Here is a 26,621-nt window from a genome sequence, read left to right as displayed (position 1 = left end):
CTCCTGGGGATACAGAGGGGTCTTCATGTTCTGTGCTGAGGGCACCCCAAGTGCACACCTCATGAAGGTACAGAGCTTTGCACATAGTTATTTTCTCCCTGGACAGGCGGTCTCTATCTCCGGGCCATGTTTTCTCTCTGGCAGGCACCCAGATTCACAGAGGTCAATCGATCCTCCCCCTCACTGTCCCACACCCGCCCGGCCTCTGGGAACGAGGCCAGATTGGGAGATTCAGGAAAGAGGAAACCTCACGAATGCTTAGAGACAAACTTCCTGTCAGCGCAGAGCTGCCAAAATGGCGGTAAGTTCCTCTGACAGGCCCCAGCCATCCCCGCCCACTGCTGGACTCTGGCCAACAATGCTGGAAAAGTGGCCAAGGCAGAGAGAGCACTGAGGCTTGCACAACACAACCCACGACATTGCACCAGCCAGAGAGCAAGGCAGCAGGTCAGCCCCCTGAATCCCCCCATGGGCGCTTGCGGAGCGAGGGAGACCCTGGGGAAAGAGGGCTGTGGGAACTGGGCGACCCCCAAGCAGCTCAGGAGGGAGGGGGAAATTGTTATGCTGGTGGAAGGTGGCCTGGGAAGGAGAGATCCCCAAGCAGCTGTGGGGTGAGCATTCTGGGGTGGCTGTGGGTAGTGGGAGACCCCCAAGGAACTTGGAAGGGGGGCAGTTGTTAGACTGGTGCTTGCAGCATAATAGTTTTGAATCCATCAAGAGTCCTGAAGAGCTTGAGTCAAATGTGTCTTGGCCGAATTCCCTCGCTTGGAGTTCATCATGTCTTTTCTCCCTCCACCCTCCTTATTTCCCTATGAGCTTCTCCCTTTCCCACCTAATGTCTCCTGCTGTCACTTCTCTATGATCTTACCTCCTCCTCTGCATCGCTCACTTTGCCCGTCTCCCATAGGGAGCTCTGCTCTGGGACCTCCCTGGTGAGTGCAGCAACGGGGTCTGGTCTCTTAGATATGTTGTCCATCCTCACTTTCTGTCCTACCTTTGGTTCCTTTCTCCCTACCTATAGCTTTTCTACTCTTGCTTCCCCTCCTGGCCAGTTCAGGTTCTCTCTCTCTCCTGTTGTTTCATTTCTTACACTTCTCCCCAAATCTCTTGGGCAGGTTTGGTTGTGTTGTTCCCCCGGGGAGGGATCCCCCTTCCTTGCTTTAGCCTCCTCTTTAACCCTGCACACCCCTTCTCCTGATCTGGGGGGAGTTTCTTCTCCCTTTGCCTGGGGTATAACCCTGGACAGGACAGGAAGCAGCCAGTGTTTGGCCTGGGGTATAACCCTGCTGATGTCGGTGTTCTGACTGCATCGCTGTGGATGTTCAATAGCATGGAGCAAAATTGCTGTAAAAATGCGGCAGGCTTCAGGGTGAACTGTCCAAGCCAGCCTTAATTCTATGGACGTACTCATATTGCCCATCATCAATGCGGGCTACCCAGGGCGGGGTTACAAGCCTGTACTCCATGACCTGCTGTCCACTCCTCAAAGCCTGCAGCCTGATGGCTTCCAGGTGCCTAGGATATGACAGGGCTATGATCTGGCCTGCTGTCCCTAAAAGATGCGGCCATAGGATGGGACTCATTAGACCTTGCACTGTCTTTCAGGGGAGCCTGGGATCCCTCCTCCCGCTTCCTGGAAACTGTATGGGGCAAAAAAGGGATCCTTGTACACTGTACATCCCTGAGACTTCTCCCTTGGGATTCTGTAGCAAGCAGATCCTAGAGTCTCCCCTGAGGTTTCCCCTGGGATCCGCCTAGTGGGATCAACACTGGGATCTCTCCCCCACAGTCCCCTCAGTCAGCAGGTCCCTGGGACTTCCCCACCACAACTTCCTCAGTCAGCAGGCCCCGGAGAATTCTCCCCCACAACCTCCTCAGTCAGCAGGCCCCTGGGGTATCTCCCCTGCAATCCCCTTGGACAGCAGGCCTCTGTAATCCTTCCACCATGATCTCTTTGGCCAGAAAAGCCAGGGATCTACTCCCCATGATCTCCTTGACCAGCAGGCCCTTGGAATCTCTCCCCTGCGATCATCTGGGATCTCTTCCCCACAATCCCCTTGGCCAGCAGGCCCCTGGGATCTCTCCCCCATTATCCCTATAGCCAGCAGGCCACTGGGATCTCCTCCCCATGATCCCCTTGGCCAGCAGGCCTCTGGAATCTCTCCTCCTGTGGTTCCCTGGGAAGGATTCAACTTCCCCTTTTCATTGGCAGGAGGCAAAGGGGCTCCCCTCTACCTGATGCCCACAACATGGAGCTGTCCCTCCCTCACTCCTGTCTTGGCCTGCTGCTGCCTCCAATTTCCCTGTTCTCTCCACAGCTGGCACCAAAATGGAGACAACAGTGACCGAATCCAAAGGGGTGATGGTGGTCACAGAGGTCGTCCCACAGACCGACCCCCGGGTTGCACAGCTGGCTTCAACGGCACCACGGCTCATCTCGGTCCAGGTCAAAGGCTTCAGGAAGGCACAGCCCAAGGCGCTGGGGGTGAGGGTCTGACATCTGTACTGGATGAATGAGCAACTGAGAGGAAACTGAGAGTGAGGGACGGGTGGGCCCTTGCCCAGGGTCACTAGGAGACCTATGGACTCTCCTGCCCTTCACTTGCAAGGGTATTGTGGGTTAGGTCTGGAGAAGGAAGAATTAATCCTTCAGAGGGTGGGGTTGTTTAGAATTGGTACCTGCATCCTGGCCTGGCTGCTGAGATGGCCCAACAAGAGGGCCAATTAGTGCTGGCTGAATGTAAGCATAAGTCCCTCTGGTTAGTCACATAGCCCTCTGCTTCCCTAAGGATTCCCTGAGGCAGTGCCTCCAACTGCCAAAATGCAGCCACCTCTGGAGTGGTGCACTGCAATGATAAAGCAGCTGTTTCCAAGTGAGGGGGAAGAAATGGGGAAAAGCAGCTTGTAATTACAGAAGCCAGGAGGCCTGAGCTACCCCTCATCTTTGGCATATTGAAAGACTGGTGCAAACTCACTTTTCTCTTGGCTCCAAAAGGCAAATGCCCCACTCCCCAGTAGTGACAGTAACAAATTTCTTAGCGGTCCCGTTGTATTGCAACCCCCTCACCCTGGGGAGTGGATTGGGGAGGGGGCTCAGGCCAGGAGGCTGGGGTGTGTGAAGGGGGTAATGCAGGGTAGGGGGGCTCGAGGCTGGGGCAGTCCCTAGTGAGATTGGTTACCTAGTCCCTGACTCAGGCTATTCCTGTTCCCAGCCAAAGGGAACCGTGACAGTGGAGGTGCTGCATGAAGGCAGCAGCATGTGAAGACCCCAGGCCACTCCCTGCCCCTTCTCCCGAGGGGTCCACACTGCAGGGACAGGCTGGGCACCCCACCGAGAGCCAGCAGACACCTCCAGCACTGTCCCATTTCTCACCTGGGTGGCGCAAGGGGAAGCACGGGCCCACTGTCAACTTTTCCACGTCTCCTCAGGAGCAGGGCTGGGGCTACCCCCATTGCATCACCAGCCTCCCATGGTGCTAGTCACACCGCTGAGCTCCATTTAGCTGGGGAGAGTGGCAAGAGCACACTATATGTCACGACAGCTGCAGGGTTCCCTAACTTAGCAGCTCTCTGGCATACACAGCCATAAACATCTTCCTGTGTGCCCAGGTAAATGCTGGCCAGTCAGGCAATGCAAGGCACAGGCCATAGGAGGTCTTTGGTGCCACATCCATGTTGATTTCCACCAATTTGCTCTCATTCTGCTGATAAGTTTAGGGTCTACAGCTGACCTAAGAGCTGCAGCTGCGCACATGTGGCTCAGACACTGGGGGTCACCAGGAGACGAGATCCTATGAGTGACAGGGAGTTGCAGTTTTCTCCCCAGAGGAGGAAGAGGAGTTGTCAGAGAAAAGCAACAGCAGGGAGACGCTCATGGGGAAATAAGGAAGATGGAGGGAGAAGTGACATGATGAACTCACAGAGAGGGAATTGGGCCAAGACACAATTTGACTCAAGCTGTTCAGGACTCTTGATGGATTCAAAACGACTATGATGCAAGCACCAGTCTAACAATTGTCCCCCTTCCAAGTTCCTTGGGGATCTCCCACTCCCCTGGAGAAAAGGGAGAATAACGGGAATGGCAGCAGTAAGGGTGCTGGGGATGGTAAAGAAGACGGTTCATATTGATGGTGGGGTGAGGGCAATGGCAGTGTTTGCAGGGTGGTGCTGATGTTAGTGGGGTGATGGCAGGGGTGATGATAATTGCAGGATAGTGATAACATTGTCAGAGTGATGGGAATGGTAGGGATGATGGTAGTGATGATGCTGGCAGAATGATGGTGTTGGTTGGGCTGATGTGAGATGATGGTGGTGGGGTGACAGGATTGGTGGGGTGATGGTGATGGTGATGTTGGCAGGGTGACAGGATTGGTGGGGTGATGGTGGTGGTGATGCTGGCAGGGCGACAGGGTTGGTTGGGGTGGTGGCAGTGGTAATGTCAGTAGAGTGACAGGTTGTTGGTGGTGGTGGGGTTGACAGGGTTGGTGGTGGTGGTGGCCATGGTGGTGATGGCAGGAAGATAGGGTTGGTGGTGGTATTGGCAGTGATGTTGATGGGGTGACATGATTGGTGGGAGTGATGGTGGTGGTGATGTTGGTAGAGTGACAGTTTGATGGGGGTGGAGTCGGTGGTGATGTTTGTTGAGTGACAGTTTGGTGGGGGGTGGCAGCAGTGGTGATGTTGGTAGAGTGACAGGTTGGTGGGAGGATGGTGGTGGTGATATTGGTAGAGTGACAGGCTGGTGGGAGGGTGGCGGTGGTGATATTGGTAGAGTGACACGTTGGTGAGGGGGCTGGCAGTGGTGATGTTGGTAGAGTGACAGGTTGGTGAGGGGGCTGGCAGTGGTGATGTTACGAGAGTGACAGGTTGGTGAGGGGGCTGGCAGTGGTGATGTTGGTAGAGTGACAGGTTGGTGGCGGTGGTGATGTTAGTAGAGTGACAGGTTGGTGGGAGGTGGTGCGGGTGGTGATGTTGCTAGAGTGACAGTTTGGTGGGAGTGATATCAGTGGTGATGTTACGAGAGTGACAGGTTGGTAGGGGGCAGCGGTGATGTTGGTAGAGTGACAGATGGGTGGGGGGGTGGCAGCGGTGGTGATGTTGGTAGAGTGACAAGTTGGTGGGGGTGGTGGCGGTGGTGATGTTGGTAGAGTGACAGGTTGGTGAGGGTGGCGGCAGTGGTGATGTTGGTAGAGTGAAAGGTTGGTGGGGGGTGGTGGTGGTGGTGATGTTGGTAGAGTGACAGTTTCGTGGGAGTGATGGCAGTGGTGATGTTGGTAGAGTGAAAGGTTGGTGGGAGGTGGCGGCAGTGGTGTTATTGGTAGAGTGACAAGCTGGTGGGGGTGGCAGCGGTGGTGATGTTGGTAGAGTGAAAGGTTGGTGGGGGGTGGTGGCGGTGGTGATGTTGGTAGACTGACAGTTTCATGGGCGATGGCAGTGGTGATGTTGGTAGAGTTACAGGTTGGTGGGAGTGGTGATGATGGTAGAGTGACAGCTTGGTGGGGGGGTGGCGGCAGTGGTGATGTTGAGAGAGTGACAGGTTGGAGCGGGGGTTGCGGCGGTGGTGATGTTGGTAGAGTGACAGGTTGGTGGGGGCTTGGCGGTGGCGGTGATGTTGGTAGAGTGACAGGTTGGTGGGGGGTTGGCGGTGGCGGTGATGTTGGTAGAGTGACAGGTTGGTGAAGGTGGCGGTGGTGGTGATGTTGATAGAGTGACAGGTTGGTGGGGGGATGGCGGCGGTGGTGATGTTGATAGAGTGACAGGTTGGTGGAGGGGTGGCGGCGGTGGTGATGTTGGTAGAGTGACAGATTGGTGGGGGGGTGGCGGCGGTAGTGATGTTGGTAGAGTGACAGGTTGGTGGAGGGGTGGCGGCAGTGGTGATGTTGGTAGAGTGACAGATTGGTGGGGGGGTGGTGGCAGTGGAGATGTTCGTAGAGTGACATGCTGGTGGGGGGGGGTGGCGGTGCTGATGTTGGTAGAGTGACAGGTTGGTGAGGGTGGCGGCAGTGGTGATGTTGGTAGAGTGACAGGTTGGTGGTGGGGGTGGTGGCTGTGGTGATGTTGGCAGAGCGACAGGTTGGTGGGGGGTTGGCGGCAGTGGTGATATTGGTAGAGTGACAGGTTGGTGGTGGGGGTGGCAGTGGTGGTGATGTTGGTAGAGCGACAAGTTGGTGGGGGGGTTGGCGGCAGTGGTGATGTTGGTAGAGCGACAGGTTGGTGGGGGGTTGGTGGCAGTGGTGATGTTGGTAAAGTGACAGGTTGGTGGTGGGGCTGGCGGCAGTGGTGATGTTGGTAGAGTGACAGTTTGGTGGTGGGGGTGGCGGCCATGGTGATGTTGGTAGAGTGACAGGTTGGGGAGGTTGGCAGCAGTGGTGATGTTGGTAGAGCGACAGGTTGGTGGAGGGTTGGCGGCGGTGGTGATGTTGGTAGAGTGACAGGTTGGTGGTGGGGTGGCGGCCATGGTGATGTTGGTAGAGTGACAGGTTGGTGGTGGGTTGGCGGTAGTGGTGATGTTGGTGGAGTGACAGGTTGGTGGGGGGGTGGTGGCAGTGGTGATGTTGATAGAGCGACAGGTTGGTGGGGGGTTGGCGGCAGTGGTGATGTTGGTAGAGTGACAGGTTGGTGGTGGGGTGGCGGCCATGGTGATGTTGGTAGAGTGACAGGTTGATGGGGGGTTGGCGGCAGTGGTGATGTTGGTGGAGTGACAGGTTGGTGGGGGGGTGGCGGCAGTGGTGATGTTGATAGAGCGACAGGTTGGTTGGGGGGGTGGCGGCGGTGGTGATGTTGGTAGAGTGACAGGTTGGTTGCGGGGGTGGCGGCGGTGGTGTTGGAGGGTGATGGAGGCAGTTATGTCAATGGCAGTGGCTATGGTGATAAGAAGGATGCCAGGATCATGGTAAAGCTGTCACATGCACCATGTGTCAGTGACACTGAGCCACGTCTCCTTTTCCCCTGTAGACCATACAAATTGTATCCGGTTTCACGCACATCTCCTTTGGGATTGCCTTGACGATATCCGAATTCTCCACCCCAGCCCTTACTGTGGCCAGCGGAGTCTACTTCTGGATCGGCTTGCTGGTAGGCATAACCAGCTACAGGTGCTCAGAGCTCAGACCTCTGATCTGGTCTCGGAGGGCAATGGGGGTGTCTCTACAAGTTTGCTCTTGGGTGTGTCCTGGACTCCAGTCCAGTAGGCTTTGAGCATAGCCAGGCAGGCGTTCACAATCATGGGGTGAGTTTTAGGCGCTGAGCCCATGGGACAGGAGGAGAAGGTAAGTAATGCAAACTCTTTCAGGATGGACTCACTTCCCCTAGGTCCGGCCTCTTTGCTCAGCCTGTGGCAGCTCCATCCTGTACCCATGGTGCAGGTCATGACAGGCAGAAGTGACAGTACCTTGGGCCAACATGTCATCGTTAGCATTCCCACACATACTTGGGACAAAGGCCTGCAAGGAGTATTCATGGAAACGTGGGAAAGACCGCTGTACACTGGGGCGGACTGGAAAGCCAGCCCCTGTGACATTGCTCTGTCCTCACCCTGGTCTGGCACGGGTTCTTTGCAGATCTCTCTCCCACCCCCACACACCCCAGGCTGTTGGGAGGGGTGAGAGGTCAGTCTGCTAGATTTCACCCCACAATCACTGCTCCAGCACAGGCCCCAGCTCTGGCGGGGAAGAACTCCTCTGAGGTATAATGGAAATTCACGCCTCCATTCAATCAGGCTCCATTGTAGATACGCTTAGGCCTGGGAGATGGAGGATCTTTGCCTCCCCACCTCCCCATGACCGTAGTGGCTGTGCCCCATAGGACAGTATGGAAACTGATGCAGCCACCAAGCAGGGGAGTAATTGGGCCTCTTTCTTAAATCAAGAGTCTCATGTGATTGTGTCTGTGGCTCCCAGGCTCAGTGCCATTTACCCATGTGTACAAACTTTGCACTCCTGTCCACCTGGCATGGAGGAGATACATCCAGATGCTCATGTGGGGCGGGAAGCAAATCCCACGTGGAGAACTTCACAGCCACCCTGCCATACTGAAACACACAGCCGATGGCCTTGTGGTGCCAGAAAACGAGTCTTCCACTTCGAAGAACTTTGGAAAATCCCAGCCCTTCTAGGTCACTCTGCAGTGAGATAAGAGGAGCAGGAGTCCCACGAGATGGGACTTGAGATCGTGTAAGACTTCAATTCCACCATTAATCTCCTGAAACCTGAATTTCGATCTCTTTACATCTCAGTCCTTGTGGGAATCTTGTGTCATCATTTGAGGCAGGACTTCCGCGGCCCATTATCCTGTGGCGTTTGCTCCACTTAGTTCTCAAGTGATGCATGTGAACTGGGGGGCATGGAGACTTGCTGATGACTCTTCCCCTTTGGCTGTTCTCTCGGCAGCTTGTGTCCTCGGGGTCTTTGCTGGTGGAGGCTGAGAGAAGAGAAGGCATGTTGCTGGTAAATATACTTCAAACATTTTTGTTCATGGACGTGGACCTGGTGCACAGCTGCACTCCAGCTAGCCTCAGCAGCTGATGGCTCCTAGGAGGACCTTCATATCCTGGGCAGATTTGGGCATCCCTCATGCTGCCAGGTCAGGTTGATGAAGATGCCCTGGGGTCTGCTTAAACTAACACACTGTCACGCCATAGGTAGTGTCCCCAAGTACAATTCTGTCTAAGACCCTAGGTACGTACTCTTGTGCTTGGCTTCTGCTGCTATAAAATCATGACGGGTGTGGAAAAAGTGAATAAGAAAAAGTTATTACTCCCATAACACGAGAACTAGGGGTCACTCAATGAAATTAATGAGTAACAGGTTTTAAACTAACCAAAGGAAGTTTTTCTTCAAGCAGTGCATGTTAGGCCTGTGGAACTCCTTGCCAGAGATTGTTGTGAAGACCAGGACTTTAGCAGGGTTCAACAAAGATACATTCATGGAGGTTAAACGAAGATAAATTCTTGGAGGTTAGGTCCGTCAGTGGCTATTAGCCAGGATGGATAGGAATGATGTCCTTGGCCTCTGTTTGTCATAGGCTGGAAAGGGGTGACAGGAGAGGAATCACTTGATGATTATGCATTCTGTTCACTCCCTGTGGGGCATCTGGCATTGGCCACTGCCAGAAGACGGGATTCTGGGCTAGATGGACCTTTGGTCTGACCCAGTCTGGCTGTTCTTATGTTCTTATGTAGTTTTTGGTGCTAGCTCAAGTACAGCCACCATGTGTACATCTACCTGAGCTGCGAGTCAGGTCTCTCAGCTACTGTGTAGAAGGACCCTTACTGGAACAGCTGGAATGTTCAAGGGTGGTTTTTAAAACATTTGCCAAACTCTCTCCGTTCCTGCATCCACTGGAATGAAGACCTAGGCCCATGGACTTCACCGGAAATTCCTGGGGCTCTGAGCACAAAATGGTACCCTATGAATCTAATACCTCAACTTCATAACGATATAGCCCTGGCATCCCCGACTGGAACAGATAATCTGCATCCTACAAGTCAACACACTCAGATTCTGTTGGACCCGAACAGGAAGTTTGTTCCAGCCCCCAGAGCTCCCCCATGTAGACCACTCAGCTCCAGCTGTGCCATCCCATAGACTGTTGGCTCAGGTGCCTCAGCTGATCAGCCCACGTGGCAGAGTCGCTAAGTCCCCAAATCGTTACTTGCGTGAGAGGAATTGGACAGAAACTGACCACCTGCCTCTGCAGCACAGAACCCTTAGAGCGTTCACCCCAAATGGACTTGTCATGGGGATGGGTTTTTGTCCAGGCCCAGCCTTGGGGCAAGGTGGTTGCCTTGGGCCCAGCACCTTCAGGGTCCCATGCTCCAATAGGCTCTAGCCTCCACCACCCACTGGCTGGCCCCACTGGGCCAGCTCTGGTTTTGTAGTAAAGACTTTCATAGAATCATAGAATCACAGGGCTGGAAAGGACCTCAGGAGGTCATCTAGTCCAGCCCCCTGCTTCAAGCAGGATCAACCCCAACTAAGTCATCCCAGCCAGGACCTTGTCAAGCTGGGACTTAAAAACCTCGAGGGATGGAGAATCCACCACCTCTCAATGCAACACATTCCAATGCTTCACAACCCTCCTGGTGAAGTAGTTTTTCCTAATATCTAACCTACACCTCTCCCTCTTCAACTTCAGACCGTTACTCCTTGTTCTGCCATTTGACACCACTGAGAACAGTCTCTCACTGTCCTCTTTAGAGCTCCCCTTCAGGAAGTTGAAGGCTGCTATTAAATCACCCCTAAGTCTTCTCTTCTGTAAACTAAACAAGCCCAAATCCCTCAGCCTATCCTCATAGGTCTTGTGCTCCAGACCCTTAATCATTTTTGTTACCCTCCGCTGAACCTGCTCCAGCACATCCACATCCTTTTCAAACTTGGTGAGGGGAAGGGGCAAAACTGGACACAGTATTCCAGATGTGGCCTCACCAGTGCCGAACAGAGGGGAACAACCACTTCTCTAGAGCTGCTGGAAATGCTCTTCCTAATGCACCCTAGTATGCCTATAGCCTCCTTGGCTACAAGGGCACACTGTTTACTGGAGTCTGGAGAGCTGGGTTCTTTTCCCATTTCGGCCACAAATTTGACCTCATGCCAGACAGCTAAGGCCTCCTGGGCTCCAATTTCACACCTGTAAAGCAGGAGGCAGGGGAGGTAGACATGCCGGTTCTTTCACCGTGGCTCTCTTTGGTGAGTAAGATCTTTGGGGCAGGGACTGTCTCTTACTGTGTGCATAGGGCTGCCATTGTACAGGGGAGCTCATCTTGGTGAGTGCTGTAACAATGATACATCTTGTGCCCTGCTCGCCTCTGACTGGCTGTGATTGACCCAGGTGAAAGTTTGCTACTTTATCAGCGGCCTGGTCATCGCGGCTACCCTGGTGGCCATCATCATCCATGGCGTGGAGATCGGCCAAGACATCCCATGGTGTGGAATTCTCAAGGGCAACACAGAGACCCCCGCAAAGTGCTCCAACATGGTCTATGTAGGTACCTCTGCTGGGCTCCTGTAGGTACCTCCTGCAGCTATCCACATGCTCTTTGCAGGGACCTGACTAGGTCTAGCGTGCTAAGTGTCCTTCTCAAGCCACACCTGCTCTGCATCCTGAAACCAGTAGGGCCAACAGACTCACTGGGCCCCTGGGCAAGGCACATGGTGGGCCTGGATCTGCACCCTGTTGGGGGTGGGACCTCAAGCAGAAGGGGTGGGGCTGGTGCTAGCTTCCCCTGGGCAACCCTCAGCACGGCCTGGTGCACAGTGTGCCTACCCCAGGCAGCCTTCAGTGCTGCCTGGAACAGTGGTGAGTTAAAGGGACGGGGGCTCTGGCCACTGCCACAGCCACTACTGGGGGCCCTTTTGAATTTCCAGGCCCTGGGGCAGTTGTCCCCATTGCAACTGCCCCATCAATGGGCACATGGAGAAAGAAACTCAGAAAGGAGCACTGAATCCAGCCAATCACCTGATGGGGAGTGAAAGTTGAACAGGGTTTCAGTCAAGCACGAGAGGCAGAAAACTGCAGCAGTTATTCGCTAGACCGGGGAGGGTTAAGAGACCTCAGCTCTGTCACTGGCTTGCTTTCCAACCCTTCTTGGTGCCTCAGTTTCCCCACCTAGGAAATGGGAATAATAGTGCCTTCCTTTGGGGACTGGCCATCATAAGGTTTGTGAAGTCCTTTGAGAGGCTTAGATGGAAGTGATGTGGCTTATGTAACCCACACCCTTAGGGGTGGTTCAGTGTCCTATGGAGTGGCACCTAGACCATTTACACAGAGAAAAAATGAATCTTTGCTACAGCCTTTAGCTGAGCCAGCTGGCTTTTATTTCAAACTGTATATGCTCCTATGGTAAACTCCCGAGGTCCCAGGTTCAAGTCCCCACGTAGGCAGTTATACTAGCTGGCAGTTTTAGTTGAGTTGCACAATATTTGGTGGTTTTCTTATAGCCCCAGCTCCTGGAGTGGTTTGATTAGGTGAGAGTCTCACCTGCCATAGAAAACAAGAAGGTTCCTCCACCCTTCCTGGCTGCAAGGAACGGGAAGGTGTAAAATGAACCCTTTGTTTGTTGGGGGGTTTTAATGCCTTATAATTTTTGCAACAAAATTGCAATTCTTTGAGGCCTGACTCCTGCTTGGTTGGGGCTGGCAATACATATGATGGAACAGTTAAGAGATGGGCTGTTTCATTAACTAGTTGGCTCCACTACAGCAGTGTTGCCTCAGGGCTGGATGGGGCCCTTGTTAAGAACTACTCTGCACCCTGCGATTTAAAGAGACCAGGCTTTCCCTAGCCAGCTGGTGTAATGTTACTCTCAGCCTTTAGCCCAGAATGGGGATTGGCTCACTTACAAGCTGCACAGCCTTGTGGAATGGAGCGCAGGAGTGAGTGAAGCATCAGCATGTGGTGTGATGGGTCCCTTCAGCCCCTGGTACACAGCAGCTCCTTGAGAGTCTCGTTCTTTAGCTAGCCCTGTAGAGACACAACAGTTTAGTGCAAGAGGTCCATAATTCAGTTCCCCAAGTGACTGGCAAAGAGGGTGGCTTATCTCCTACAATATAAAGTGAATGCTTGTAATTTTAACACACTTTCCAATACACCACACTCCAGAGGCTCCCAGCTCAGTCCCTGGCGTGCAGCCATCACAAGGACCATAGTGAGGGCAGCAGCACAGAGACTGTTTTAATGTGGGGACCCTCACTGTGCCATGAGACACTGCAGTTCCCTTGGCCTGTCCTGATCCAACACAATACCCCCTACTACTCCTGCCATACCTCTACCATGTTCTCAAACCCTCCAGTCCTCCCTCAAACACGTGAGGTGAGTCACTGAAATCTGCCGCAGGCCCCATGGGTGTGACCTGGCCAGGGCCTCGCCAAAGCTATGAGCATCTGTTGAGCTTCATGGAGGGAATGAGAACTGGGGTCAGGAGAGGAAGGAAGGGTGAGGAGCTGGACTCTGAAACAAGAGCAGCCAATTTTGAGTCCTAGCCAGTGCCACACAGGACTACACAAATAGTATGTCTGGCCCCGGGATGGCTGGGCCTCACTGGCATGTCCTGCCCTCTATCAGGGCATGTGGCAGAGCTCAGGAAATCCTCACCTTCTCACTGTCTAGTAATGGCACCTCCCAGCTGGGAGGCAGGCCGCCCTGTGCAGGCGGGATTGCCGGATGACCTCTCCTGGCTTTCTTTCCCACAGGTCCTGAACCATGGGCTTAACTCGATGTTCATCCTGCTCTGCCTGCTGGAGCTGTGCACAGCCATTACCGCCCTGGTGTACGGACACAGGGCCATGAAACAACTGGACTACACGCAGATGGTAAGAGTGGAGCCCAGACACATACCCTGTCCTCCAATCCTGGAGCAACCGCACACACATTCCTCCTCCTCACCTTGGGCTGATCGTAGCCCATTGGCATCAACGGAAAGGCTCCCATTCCCTGCAGAGACCTCGTACCCCATTGTTCTGATGATGGAGCCACCATCTGAGCCCCCCCTTGACATTAATGAGGGGGTTTGTCCTGAGATTTCAATGGGAGCAGGGTCAGACCCCACATGGGGAAGAGGGGAATTCATAGACTGTATCAGATCAGTCCACTACTTTACCTCTATGTTGATCCACCAATGGATTCCAACCCTGTGCTGACAGACCCCTGCTTTCTTGGGCTGAGAGACTTTCCACCACTGCCAGAAAAGGGGGAGGTGAGGAGGGGTTAATGCCAATTTTTGTGTGGTCCTGATGGGATGGGAAGGTGAATTCTATGCTTATTCCCCAGGTGCTGTGATGGAGCAGAGGCTGGCTTGGCTCCTCCTGCTCCTGGGTGTACTGAGAACATGATGGAGATTTCCCATATTGGAACCCCAGCGACACAGACCCTTGGCCATTTCTTCACTTTTGCAGGCAGGGTGGCAGACGGAGCAATCTCTGAGCCCAGACATCTCCTGCATCCCACCCCTCTTCTCAGTTATTTTGTGCCTGGAGGATAGGGATGAAGGCCAGGATTCCCTGTAAGTTAGCGCTTGTGTGACCACTCAGGAGAGGTTCTGATGCTGCCTACCTGGTTAGCAGAGCACTTGCAGTTAGGGTTTATGTTTTTACTGGTGGTGCATGTTTGTTCATGCCTCAGGGCACATAAAATATTCAACACTGGGATCGAGCTGCAGACAACTTTTCCTGTGCCTGAAGGAGATTTCCTTCAGGTTGCTGAGCAGCTTTCTCTTCCAGAAGCAGGGGATAAGCTCTCACACACATTCCCTCAGCCCACATCTCCTTCACACTTGCCCCACAACACATACTTATGTTATTGGAGTTATTACTTGATAGTCCTGCAATGCTCCACATATAGTCACTGTCATTTTATTCTTTCAAAATGCTGGGGGGCGGGTTATTGCTTGTGCAGTTCATATTGTATTTCTCTCTTATGCTTACACTGAATTCCCTTGAGCAGTGAGTTCTAAAAAGCCTAACTTTTCCTGGCTGGAGTAATTATCATTATTACTTTTATTACCATATTATGCTTTGTCATTCATTATTGAAAGTGATACAAATAATAATGTCCTTTTCAAATGTCAAGTAACAGGGAGGTAGCTGTGTATCTGAACATAACAAAAAAAAAACAGTCATGTAGCACTTTCAAGACTAACAAAATAATTTACGAGGTGATGAGCATTCATGGGGCAGACCCACTTCTTCAGATCTGGAGATAGTGCTGGACTGGAAATGGTCAAATGTAACTTTAGTTTATACTGATCTTAGCAGTTAACAAGCAGCCCTATAGGACCTTAGAGACTAACAAATTTATTAGGTCATGAGCTTTCGTGGATAAATCCAGTTCCTCAAATGCATTTTAGCAGCAGCAGTTTAAAAAAGCTAATCTAACTACATCATTTTAGGCATTGGGAAAGTTGCTTATTTTCAAATTGTACTTTTAGTTATATCTCTAAAATAACTTAAAATAAAAGAAATAAATTCAGTTCCCACTATAGTGCAATCAGCAATGAAGGAGTCAAATATAATGAGTCTCATACATGACTGTGAAAAGAAAACACAAATGCCAAAATAATTGTTAAAAATAATTCACGTTGTTAATAAAAGAGAAAAAGATAACCACGTATATTAAAATTATAGTTTTAATGGGGCTGTCAATTAATTGCAGTTATCTCAAGTGATTAACTCAAAAAATGAATCACACTTGAAAAAAATAATTGCAATTAATCATTTGCAAATATATTGATTTCAGTTACAACACATAATACCAAGTGTACAGTGCTTACTTTACATTATTTTTATTACAAATATTTACACTGTAAAAGTAACAGATAAATCCAACAGTATTTTTCAGTTCATCTCACACAAGCCCTGTGGTGCAGCCTCTTTATTGTAAATGTGTAACTTACAATGTAGACTTTTTGTTACATAACTGCACTCAAAAACAAAAAATATAAATCTTTATTACCTACAAGTCCACTCAGTCCAGCTTCTGGGTCAGACAATCTCCAAGACGAGGGTTGCCAGACGTCTCGAAATGTGCAGAACAGTTCCGAATTTCCATAACAAGTTCTGTGTCCTGCATTTATGCAAAAACATCCCATGGGCTGCCTGTCCTGCAAACCCTCCCCAGAAATCTGGCAATCCTATCCAAGAGAGACAAGTTTGTTCACATTTATGGGAGATAATGCTGCCCACTTCTTACATATATCACTTGAAAGTGGGAACAGGCTTTCGCAAAGCACTTTTGTAGCCACCACACCAAGGTATACCTGTGCTAAACATTCATATGCCCCTTCATGCTTCAACTACCATTTCAGAAGACATACTTTCGTGCTGATGACACTCGTTAACAAAATAATGTGTCAATTAACTTTGTGATTGAACTCATTGGGGGACAACTGTATGTTTTCTTTATTTTACTCACATTCTGCCATATATTTCATATTACCGCAGTCTTGGCTCATGACCTAGCACATGTTCGTTTTAAGAACACTTTCACTGCAGATTGATAAAATGCAAAGGAAGTATCGATGTGAAATTTCTAGAGACAGATGCAGCACTTGACCCAAGATTCAAGCATCTGTAAGTGCCTTCCAAAATCTGAGAGGAACCAATTTTGCAACATGCTTTCAGAATTGTTAAAAGAGCAACATTCTAATGCGGAAACTACAGAACCCAAACCATCAAAAAAGAAAATCAACCTTCTGCTGGTGGTATCTGACTCAGATTATGAAAATGAACATGCATTGGTCTGCATCTCTTTAGGTCATTACTGATCACAGCCCATCACCAGCATGGTTGTGTGTGACCTCTGGAATGGTGATTGAAGCATGAAGGGACATATGAATCTTCAGCACATCTGGCAGGTAGATACGTTGCAATACCAATTACAATAGTGTCATGCAAGTTCCTATTCTCACTTTGAGGTGGCATTTTAAACAAGCAGCAGCAGCATCTCTTACAAATGTAAACAAGCTTCTTTGTCTCCATGATTGACTGAATAAGAAGGACTGAATGGACTTTGTTGTCTCTAAGTCTTACATTATTTTGTTCTTGAATGCAGGGTTTTTTACACACTTCTACATTTGTAAGTTTAACTTTAATAATAAAAGAGACTCCACTAAGGTACTTACAATGGGGGGGAATTGAAAAATACTACCTCTTTTGTTTTTACAATGCAAACATTTTCAATCAAAAGTAAACAAAAAGTGAGTACTCTATACTGTGTTCATTGTTGTAATTGAAATAAATGTTTTTAAATATATTTAAAATGTAGAAAGCATCCAAAATATTTAAATAAATAGCATTCCATTACCAGTGCTACCAATCACGTTTAATCACAATTAATTTTTAACTACTTGACAGCCCTAGTTTTTATTGAAAACAATTGACTTAAAGAGAGTAGTTAATGGCAGTAATACAAAGTGCCTGTTAGAGAAAGTAAACACATTTTATTTATTTTTGTTTGTCTGTAGTAAAGATAGCGTAGAAAGTATCAACTGTGTATTTCTGATCTGATACCTCAAGGTTTCGGACCAGGAATATTTTGCTGCATTATTTCCTAATTTTTCTAAATTAACACATAAACTTTAAATGTGGCTTCAATTAGCGCTTATGTATGTTTTTTCTTTCTTTATAAACTAAAGAGACCCAGTGCTCTTGTCAGCTAATTCTTAAGTTATTTGCAAAAACCCTTCAGAGTTTTCAGGTGCCTAAGCAGTTCCTAGAATCGTGGTTAAAGATTCCTCCCTCCCCACAAAATCTGAAATGGTGCTCCGTGACCCAGGGATAGCCAAAGGATTGTAGGAGGATCATGGGTCTGGCAGGATGTGACAGCACGAAGCCTGCTGCCATATGCTGTGCACCAGGCACCACAAAACACAACAGTAATGCAGAAGTAAGGGTGGAGATTGTGTAGTTGGGTCTGATGTATCCAAAATCGATTTCTTTTGCTGCCCTCACAACAGGGGGTCGACAGGAGAGTTTTAATCCCTAGGGTGTCAGTCAGTTTCTCCTGTCGATTTCCCTTTTGGGAGAAGCAACAGGTTTGATGGTGGAGCCCTAATGGTTTGATTTAACACTGCACTAGGTGCACCAAGTTAAACTCTGAAGATTGACCGCCAAGTGTAGATGTCCCCTTAGAAACAAAACAGAGATTCATTGCTGCATTTCAAAATGTAGGTTTGAAATTAAAATTCACAACTTATTTCAATTTACATCCTTTCATTTCATCTTTAGAAACGAAAGATTCTGGGGTGTTATCTCCTCCCCATCCCCCCAAACCTTTTTTTCTCCAGTTAAGAAAAATGGGGAACAAGTTGAGAAAATCAAAACAGGGAGGAAACACATTTTGTGCTTTGTATCAGAGGAGTAGCTGTGTTAGTTTGTATCTGCAAGAAAAGGAGAAGTCCCATGCCACCTTATAGACTAGTAGATTTACTGGACCATAAGCTTTCATGGGCAAGGACGCACTTCATCAGATACTTCTGACAAAGTGGGTCTTAGCCCACGAAAGCTTATGCTCCAATAAATCTGCTCATCTATAAAGTGACACAGAACTTCCTGTTGTCCTTTCAGACGTTGCAAAGGAAGAAAACAGCTTCCATACATAACATAGTGGCTAACTTTACATGCAGGGACCTGTGTTCGAGCTTTGCGGAAATCAGCAGAGTTGAATTTATCCAGCTGGCAGCTCAGTGGGAGCATTTTTGCCCACCATGGGAGAGGCTTGGTTTTGATTCCAGGCCCACACAGCTCAGGTTAGGGGAACAGCTCAGTGTCTGGAGCAGTGGCCAGCTAAACCCAGGGTTGCGCGCTCAACCCTTGTGGGGGCCATTTAGGGATCCGGGGCAAACAGATTTAACACAAAATCTGTCGGGGTGGAGCTAGGTCCTGCTGCGAGCGCGGGGGACGGCACCCCCTGACTCTCAGGCTCCCTTCCAGCTCCAGGAGACAGCTTGACCTCCACACGTTATTAGCATTAAAGGTGCGCTGACGATGACCGGGGGGCAGGCTCCTTCCTCACGCCTTCGCAGTTGGGAAACGCTGGAGGTGGGGAGCACTCCGCTCTGCGCCGCCCCCCCGGAGCTGGAGGCCGCTGTGGGGACCGAGGGGGGGTTTCAGGGGCGGGTTTCGCTGTTGGGCTCAAGAGGAGAGTCACGGGGGGGGGGGGGGGGGATCCCAACACCCCTGCCGGCGGGGACCTGGGCTTTCCCAGGCTCCAGAACTCAGCAGGGAAGGACACGCCGGCCCTGAGCTATGGGCACTCGGCGCAGGCCTTGCGGCTAAAGGTCGCGTTATTGTCGCCCGGATGTTGACATAGCCGGGTAAGGGGGCTAAGAGGTCCCACGAATATGGCGGACGGGAGAGACGTGGACGAAGGATTCCCGTCCGGCCAATGCCCCTCACAAACATGGCGTCCGGAGGCGGGCTCGTCAGTGGTGCCTCTGACAAACATGGCGGCCAGGAGGTAGGCTCTTGGCCGGTGCCCCTCACAAACATGGCGTCCGGGGGCGGGCTCGTCAGTGGTGCCTCTGACAAACATGGCGGCCAGGAGGTAGGCTCTTGGCCGGTGCCCCTCACAAACATGGCGGCCGGCGGCGGGCTCGTCAGTGGTGCCTCTGACAAACATGGCGGCCAGGAGGTAGGCTCTTGGCCGGTGCCCCTCACAAACATGGCGTCCGGGGGCGGGCTCGTCAGTGGTGCCTCTGACAAACATGGCGGCCAGGAGGTAGGCTCTTGGCCGGTGCCCCTCACAAACATGGCACCGCGGTCTGCCTTGATTCTGAGCACGTGTGCAATTGCGAATGCTTTGTGTCGCGCACCGATGACGATATTGGCGGCCGCCCTGTGCGGCACTGCACGTGGGGATGGAGCCGGCCCGGGGGGAGGAGGCCGGCATGCAGCTGCGGTGGGGTCGGGGGCTACGAGCGCGAGGGCTGGAAGCAGACCCGTCGCTGGCGGGGCCGCAGGAGGAGCCCTCGGCTCCGCCGCTCGGCCCCGGGGACGGGCAAGCGGGTGCCCCTGGGGAGCACGGCTGCAGCGAGACGCTGGCGGCTGCCCTGACCCCCACTCCCACCCTGCAGCGGCGGACACCGAGCAAGAAGCGGAAGGAGGCGTTGGCGGTCCCCAAGGGGAAACCCAAATCAGGGCGGGTGTGGAAGGATCCCGGCAAGAGGCGGTGAGGGGGAGGAAGGCTGGGGGGCAAAGGAGCCCAGCAGTAGGCGGGGAGCGAGGGATGTGCAGCGGGGTAGGAGCGGTGTAAGGAGCTTGTGGTGCTGGTCTCTGGAAGGCTCCCGGCTCCCCCTTTATGTGTTGCAAAAAGACTGAATTGGACATGGCCACTAGTGCTAAATGGGTCCCAAGGACTAAAGCTGCTAGTCCTTGTAAGAGTGCTCTAGAGCAGGGGTGTGCAAAGTTGGAGGCAGGCCCCCTCGGGTGTATCTGTGAAATTTCATAAGGTGGGGCACAGCAGAATGAACTGCTGGGTCTCAGGCTCATCCATCTCATTAATGTTACTGTTTTTATGTCTGTGTATTCACATATACAGACCAACTAATAAAGTTTTTATATTCTGCAAACTTATTTTCTTACATGTGCTGAAAGGGTTTTTATTTTAATTTATTTTTATTTATCCAAATACATCAGTTTGGATTACATTAGACAGGCTGAGGGGCCCTGCTAATTGCAGGGTTGAAAAGTGGGGCCTCACATAAAAAGTTTGCTTACCCCTGACCTAGAGGCTGGTCCTGATTCTGGCCTGTTACTGTGTGAAGCTGCTTTAATGTGAATGCTTGCCTCTGTGTTGGTGGTTGATGGGAATTTTCTCTCCCCCTCTTCTTTCTTAGGTTTTCCCATATGATTCAGGACAAACCCCTCCGCACCTCCTGGGAGCGAAAGATGAAAGAACGTCAGGAGAAGAAAATAGTGAAGGATTTTGCCCGGCATCTGCAGGAAGAAAAACAAAGAGAGCGTGAGGTAATGGGAGAAGATGCTGCCTCAGGGCTCCTTGTCCAATTATCGTACCCCAGTGCGTGTCCTGTCCCCCTCCTGCTTCCATATTATCTCAGTTAGTAAACTAAGCTCCAGAAGGAGGTCTGCTAGGGTGGTACGCTGACCTTGGAATTGCCACCCCTTTGCCTGTCAATATCTGATAACTTGCCTTCAGCTCTAAGTCTTCAGTGCAGAAATGCTTCTCTGTGGCTATAGCAACTTTCCTTGTACACCTCAGCTCTGATTCTCACCTCAGCATGCCTCTTGTTGGACTCGGGTGTCGTTCTTGATCCTGCTGTCACTTCCTTCCACCTCCCTCCTCTCAAGCATCTGGGACCTTCCTGGTTGCCTGTGCATGTCGCTGCTTCTGCTCCATCCCAATCTTCAGCTTTCTTCCCTGTGATCTCTCTGTGTTCCAGCTCTACACATTCCCCTTTGTGGGATAATGATAAATATAAGGCACAAAACCTGCTGTGTCAGGATGTGAGCTGACCATTCAGAACATGTGGACTCCAGGCAGGGTCCTCTCTAATTTTTTTGTCCATGAGCAAAATAAATTTTATGTTCACCAAGGCTTGTGGGGATACGCACCACCAACAGCAACAGAGGCCACTGGTACAGTACCTGAATCTCTCCTGGGCAGCTGCCATAGTGCTCAGCTTACAGAGAACACTGGTTCTGGGGGAAATTCTGTTTGGGGAGATGGTTCCATATGTGGCACGTGGGTTGTTCGTACTTTTCTAAGCAGCATCTGTTGTGGGCTGCTGCCTGAGAAAGGATATTGGACTGGATGGATTTCATCTCTACTCTGGGATGGCAGTTTGTACGTGCAGATGCCCTCTGCCATGTGCTGGTCCCATCGCTTTCATCCTCAAACAATTCTTCTGGTTTTCTGTTCTGTTGCAGATCTAATTAAATAGTCCCTGGAATTAAAAACCTGCTGCAATGTAAAGAGCTTTAAATCAAACCTGAATAAGTTCTCAAGCAGCATTTTTTTCATTGCACATCTGTGCCATTTGAAAATTGTGACTGGACATATTTTTTCAGCAGTTTCAGTGTGTGCCGTAATGTCAGCATTTACTGATAAATATTTAACTTCCAGGCCTAACCATATACCAGTCCTGGAACAGAATGGTTAAACTCCATACATGGCAAATTTCTCTTTCCAAGAATTTCAGCATGGCACCAGTGCCTGGTTCCCTAATCAGAAGAGAGAATATATTTTCACAGCACTCATGTGGCTTCCCTCTCCCCAGGATCACTGCTACCAGAACCTTGCGTACCAAAACTAGGTGACCCGGCACGTCCTACTAAGAGGAATGCTCTCCAATCCCAATATGCCACACGTCAAGCAACCTCTTGAGCTCTTTATCAGTCTGCAGGTACCTGTAAAAAGGAACAGAAATTGATAATTGAGGGCTCTTTAATCTAGGAGAAAACGTCATAACAAGGTCCGGTGACTGGAAAGAGAAGCTAGGTAAATGCAGACTAAAAATAAGTTGCAAATTGAGGCTAAGATTACATGATCACAGGGGTGGCTTGTTTGGCTTTAAATTCTATGAATCTGGGAAACTGTCTTGCGCATTTAAAAAAAAAAAAAAAGAAAAAAGAAAAAAGAAAAAACTTGGGCGAGTGTAGAACATTGCCACCTGCTGGAACAGCTCTGAGAAATTAGTACAACAGCTGGTACATAACAAAGCACCTTAGTGGCGCAGGTCCCCATGAACTCCTCACTTGTTTCCTGATGTTTGCTGTCTTTTCTGACCCCCATTGGATAAAGAGGGCAAAGCAAGGGCTGTGTCCTGCAGTTCAAAGTCCTGCGTGGGACTGTCTCTGACTACCTGCAATCTCTTCGCTTTCCTGCATCCCTGATGCCAGTGAAACTACCACCTAGTAAGAAAGGATTATGGAAGGAGTCAGCTTCCATAGCAGAGCTCCCTATATTATTCATCTCTTATCCACTCACCACGCTGATGTCCCCGTTTCCCAGGAAAGTGCTGCACACAAACACATAACTAATTATTAAAGTAGCTAGAAAGAACCTCACTGGACCTGGTGCAAGAGGCTTGTTCTCTATTGCTCCGGCCCTCCCTGTGCTCTCTTGCATTGCTGACTCCACCTCTCTTCTGAAATTTGCTGGGGCCTCTCCTACCTATTTTGTTTCTTCCTCTGCTTCTGTTCCTGGGCGTGACCCTTGAATTCAGATTCCCTGAATGGCCAGCAATAAAATCAAAGCTTCCCTCTCCTGTTTCTGTAGGAGAAAAGGCAGCGCCGGGAAGAGAACTTGAAGCGACGCCTGGAGAATGAGCGGAAGGCGGAGATTGTACAAGTGGTGAGTGTCCTGTTTTTTTAGCCTCTCCTGCAAGGAGATTGAGTCCACCTTTCCAGCATGGGGAGGGATGTATTTGGGGTCAAGGCAAGTGGGGGCCGCCCTCCTTCCATACCCCTTGTAACTCCGTTGCTTTTCAGGAGAACATATTTATGTTGAGGGCTGGCACACACACATGTCAGATTTTTGTCAGTTGCTGGGGCCAACCTCATTTAGCTCCTTGCAGCAGAGACTACCTCTTGTTGAGTGCCCCAAGCAGGGACAAGAGGGTGAAAACTAGCAGAGGGTGGGCAATCCAGCTGGATAGTGGGAGAAAGTGCCTCACGCTGGAAGCTGTGCACCTCTGGAATTGTCTTGTTGCTTGTGGGGAGCCAGTCACTGAAACGATGCCCACTCATTTGAAAAACTGAAATGCTTCCATTTGGAAAAGCTGGGGCAGTGACTCCTATGAGTTGGCATTCGGTTGCCTCATGCTCCCATTTGCCTATATAGGCTGAATTCTACAACCAGACTCTATATCTCGTGGTGCACAACAGGCAGGGCAGCCTATGATATATGGCTTCAAGAAGGGACACTGATGCTTCATGGGCGATGTAGTCTGACTGAGCAGTCCAGCTTGCAGAGGTGAATTGAGATTGAGGTCCCTGTGCTACAACTCTCATGAGATACCACAGCAGCATTTTCTCTGTCCCCAGTAGGTTTATTGTCCTCGGTCTGTGTTACTCCATAGCTTCAGGTTCACATCTTTTCTCTCGTGCTCTGTCATGGCAGATCCGAAATCCGCTGAAGTTGAAGCGTGCCAAGAAGAAGCAGCTGCGCCGGATCGAGAAGCGGGACACGCTGGTGCTGTTGCAGAAACGCCAGGCACAGCGCAAAGAGGCCAAGGAATGAGGCTGCAGAGGGTGGTGGGAACGAAGCCTCGGGGCATCTGTTTCTCTGGGATTCGTCTGTCCTGATGCTGCTTTTCCAACTATCCTGCACACCGTCGCTTCCTGCCTTTTCTGGGGTTGCCTTTTCACCTCTCCCGCCTGCTGTGGGCTGGTTGGCCATGCTGGGTACACACTGCCCAATCACACTCACGAGCAGGAGGTGATGCGAACCCACGGTTCACACAGCCGCTCTTCGGTGGTAACCTGTATCGTCTTTTCTAGCCCAAGTGAGGCAGGGTGGTGTCATTCAGAAAGCCGTGCTTTGTTAGGAAGCTCTGATTGCATGGGGATGAGGCGTCCTCATGCTGCCTGGCTCAGGAAAAGGAAACCAAAGACCGGGGCAGCTGAGCTAGTGTGTGAACTGGAGCCCCTAGTGCCCCTGGCCTTGAACTTTAAGTAGTACGTGCTCACTTGTTTGTGGAGCTGGTGGGAGTAGCGCTGGATCAGGGAGCTGCTTCTGGTGTCTGTCTTGACCTTTGCCTCGATTTTATCGTCTCTTGAGAGGAGCCACATGGACAAAGATGTGGATTGGTCCTGTAGGCACCTGCATGGTGGGGTGGGTGCTGAGTCTGTTGCTGTCTTTTTTTTTTTTTTTTTAAATAAAAGGCCGTTGCCTTGCTCAGTGGTAAAGGACAGATGTCCCCTCTGCCCAAAGTGGCCCAAACTGCTCTCCCACCAATCCATGTCTTCCCCAGCTTTGAGGGGGATGTTCATCCTCCTTGGCTTAGCCAATCATCGGCCTTTTTGCTGAGACTGACAGGAATGTGATTATTAAATAGGAGGGTTGGTTTTATTTTTCTGGACTCCTGCTGGAAATCAGCCTCAGGTTCTTTGCAACATGTAGAAGAAGATGGTTTGCTCCCAGGTGCGTCAGGGCTGCGTGTGGGAGGGGCTTTGTTGCACTGTGCAGACATGCTCTATGTGAAGAAATGAAAGCGAAGGAAAAGTAACAGCCAAGCTTGTGTCCTGTTTTCTCCTTTCCCTTTGGAGTCATGTAAGGTGCAGGGAATATCCACAGCAAACACTCTGGAGGGAGTGACTGGGCAGAGCTGGGCACATTGCAGGAGCCAGTCAGGGTGGGGAGAAGGCACTGGGTGAACTGTTAAGGGAGTGGGAAGGTTGGGAAGGGGGAGGAGGCTAGAGAGCAACGGGGAGCTGTGTGTAAAGGGTGAATTGCTTGGGAGGGGTGGGGTGGGGTGCAGGTGGGCAGATGCAGACCTGTAAAATGAAAGGTCTGGGGTGATTGGTGGGATGAGCCAGAGGTGAAAGAAAAAGGGGATGGTAATGGGGACCAAGACTGGGTATGAGGGACACTTAGAAGAATGACAGGACATGTGCCTGATAGCGGCCTTGGATCCCTCCTGCCAGGCTGATGACTGTAGGCAAGAGGGTGCCCTGTCACCAGCAGCCAGTAGCCCCCAGCTGCTGGACTTCAACTTCCAGCCCCCTCCCCATGACCAAGCAGTGCACCCTGTCCCCTCGCTGCACTAGTGTCCAAGGTGAGTGGCTGCTTCTATCCCACAGGGTGAGTCCTGCAGCTTCTGTGCCAACGGGCCTGTGCCAAAGAGCCTAGTCACGAGGGTAAACAGTGGTGGACCCTGTAGTACAGGGGCAGGATGCCCACCGAGGCTGAGCTGCTGCTTCTTCCCTGGGGTAGGGAGGATGTAGCAGGAGTCCCAGTGTTCTGCCCAGTTACCCCAGTAAGCAGGATGTGAGTCTGTCTCTGACAGGGCATTCACATGCTAGCAGGGTGTCTTGCCACTTGCCTGGGTGGATCTGTCCTGGGAAATGCTGCCTTGCGAGAGATTTGGCTCCTTTGTCCTTGAGTAGGAATGAGCAGGCAGGAGCGCTGGGCATGAACCTGGAGTAGGAAGCACAAGAGCTGAGCTTCATTCCCAATCCTACCATGGTGGCTCAATGTCTTCCTGTGCCTGGAAGGTCGGTAAAAGAGGCCCTGGCGGCATTAAGGAGGTGATACGCTAACAACAGTCTAGAAGGGCTGAGTGGACATGATACAAGACTATCCTGAGACGCTCTGACCTGGCCTTTGTGTCGTAGTATGTATTAGGGTATTGGACAAGTCCCCTAAATAGCAGCACAATAGCCAGTTGGATGATGATGTCCAATATGCCTTGGATGACAGGAACAGATATCTCAACCATGGTTGCAAAAGAACTAAACCTTGGCATGTTTGAGTTAGAAGGATCTCAAAGGTTGGAAGATTTCTGAGACCAGGCTCAGCAATCGCACCAGCAGCAAACTGGATTTTTATTGGGTGAAGGCTCAGCTGGCGGCTTCCATGCTAATAGAGAAGTTTAAAGGATGTGCTGAAGATTAAAAAGCAGTAAGGCATTTGTGATAACCCGTGGCTTAAAATGCTAAGGGAGCAAGAGGGCTGTTTTTAAGGAAAACAGCCATAAAGGCAGCAAAAAGCGTGGTTCTCAACCTGCAGAGCCATCAGACTGGCTAACATGTATTGTAAACATTGCAGCTCAAGGAAGCTGGGCTGTAGTGCACGTTAAGAAAGGTGTATTCAGGAAATTTGAGGAAAAGAACAGGGCTAGAGCCTTACAAGTGCAGAAGACTTTTCTGGACTTCCCTATGGAAGTAATATCAATAACTTAGAAAAAGTGACATTTTTCTTCCCAGGAAAGGATTCCGAGTCTGTAGAAGAGCAATGGACAAAAGAAAAAAACCAAACCAAAACAGTTCTTTGACTTGGAAATTAGTGCATGAAAGTCCTGTGTCACAGTGTGCATTGCAAGACAAAGTGAAGTCACAATTGCAGTGAATTAACAGTGCAAACAGCAGTGGAGTTTAATAATTCTCTTAAACAGTGTAGAAAAACTTGTAGGTAAAATGCAGAAAGGAGAGTCACCCACAAAAGAAAAA

At 50.7% G+C, this 26,621-nt stretch overlaps 2 protein-coding genes across 4 annotated transcripts; both read left to right on the top strand.

Moving 5' to 3' along the window:
* The first annotated feature begins 284 nt into the window (after positions 1–284).
* LOC142014828 (membrane-spanning 4-domains subfamily A member 12-like) lies at positions 285–14,979 on the top strand. 3 transcript variants are annotated; one of them, XM_074998000.1, is made up of 7 exons: positions 285–301; positions 2,319–2,485; positions 6,955–7,074; positions 8,388–8,444; positions 10,828–10,980; positions 13,188–13,307; positions 13,765–14,979. In XM_074998000.1, the coding sequence occupies exons 2-7, from the start codon at positions 2,330–2,332 to the stop codon at positions 13,771–13,773; spliced, it is 615 nt and encodes a 204-aa protein (XP_074854101.1). In that variant the 5' UTR covers positions 285–301; positions 2,319–2,329; the 3' UTR covers positions 13,774–14,979. The 3 variants fall into 3 exon arrangements, with proteins under 3 accessions (XP_074854101.1, XP_074854099.1, XP_074854100.1); XM_074997998.1 differs by lacking the exon at positions 285–301 and adding an exon at positions 309–447; XM_074997999.1 differs by lacking the exon at positions 285–301 and adding an exon at positions 678–932.
* A 4,335-nt stretch (positions 14,980–19,314) lies between these two features.
* On the top strand, positions 19,315–24,705 carry CCDC86 (coiled-coil domain containing 86). The gene is made up of 4 exons (XM_074996018.1): positions 19,315–19,659; positions 20,327–20,456; positions 22,729–22,803; positions 23,572–24,705. The coding sequence occupies exons 1-4, from the start codon at positions 19,349–19,351 to the stop codon at positions 23,689–23,691; spliced, it is 636 nt and encodes a 211-aa protein (XP_074852119.1). The 5' UTR covers positions 19,315–19,348; the 3' UTR covers positions 23,692–24,705.
* The last annotated feature ends 1,916 nt before the right edge of the window (positions 24,706–26,621 follow it).

The sequence above is a fragment of the Carettochelys insculpta genome, chromosome 6 (genome assembly GCF_033958435.1).
Source record: "Carettochelys insculpta isolate YL-2023 chromosome 6, ASM3395843v1, whole genome shotgun sequence".
NCBI lineage: Eukaryota > Metazoa > Chordata > Testudines > Carettochelyidae > Carettochelys > Carettochelys insculpta.
This window is presented reverse-complemented; position numbering and strand designations above follow the sequence as displayed.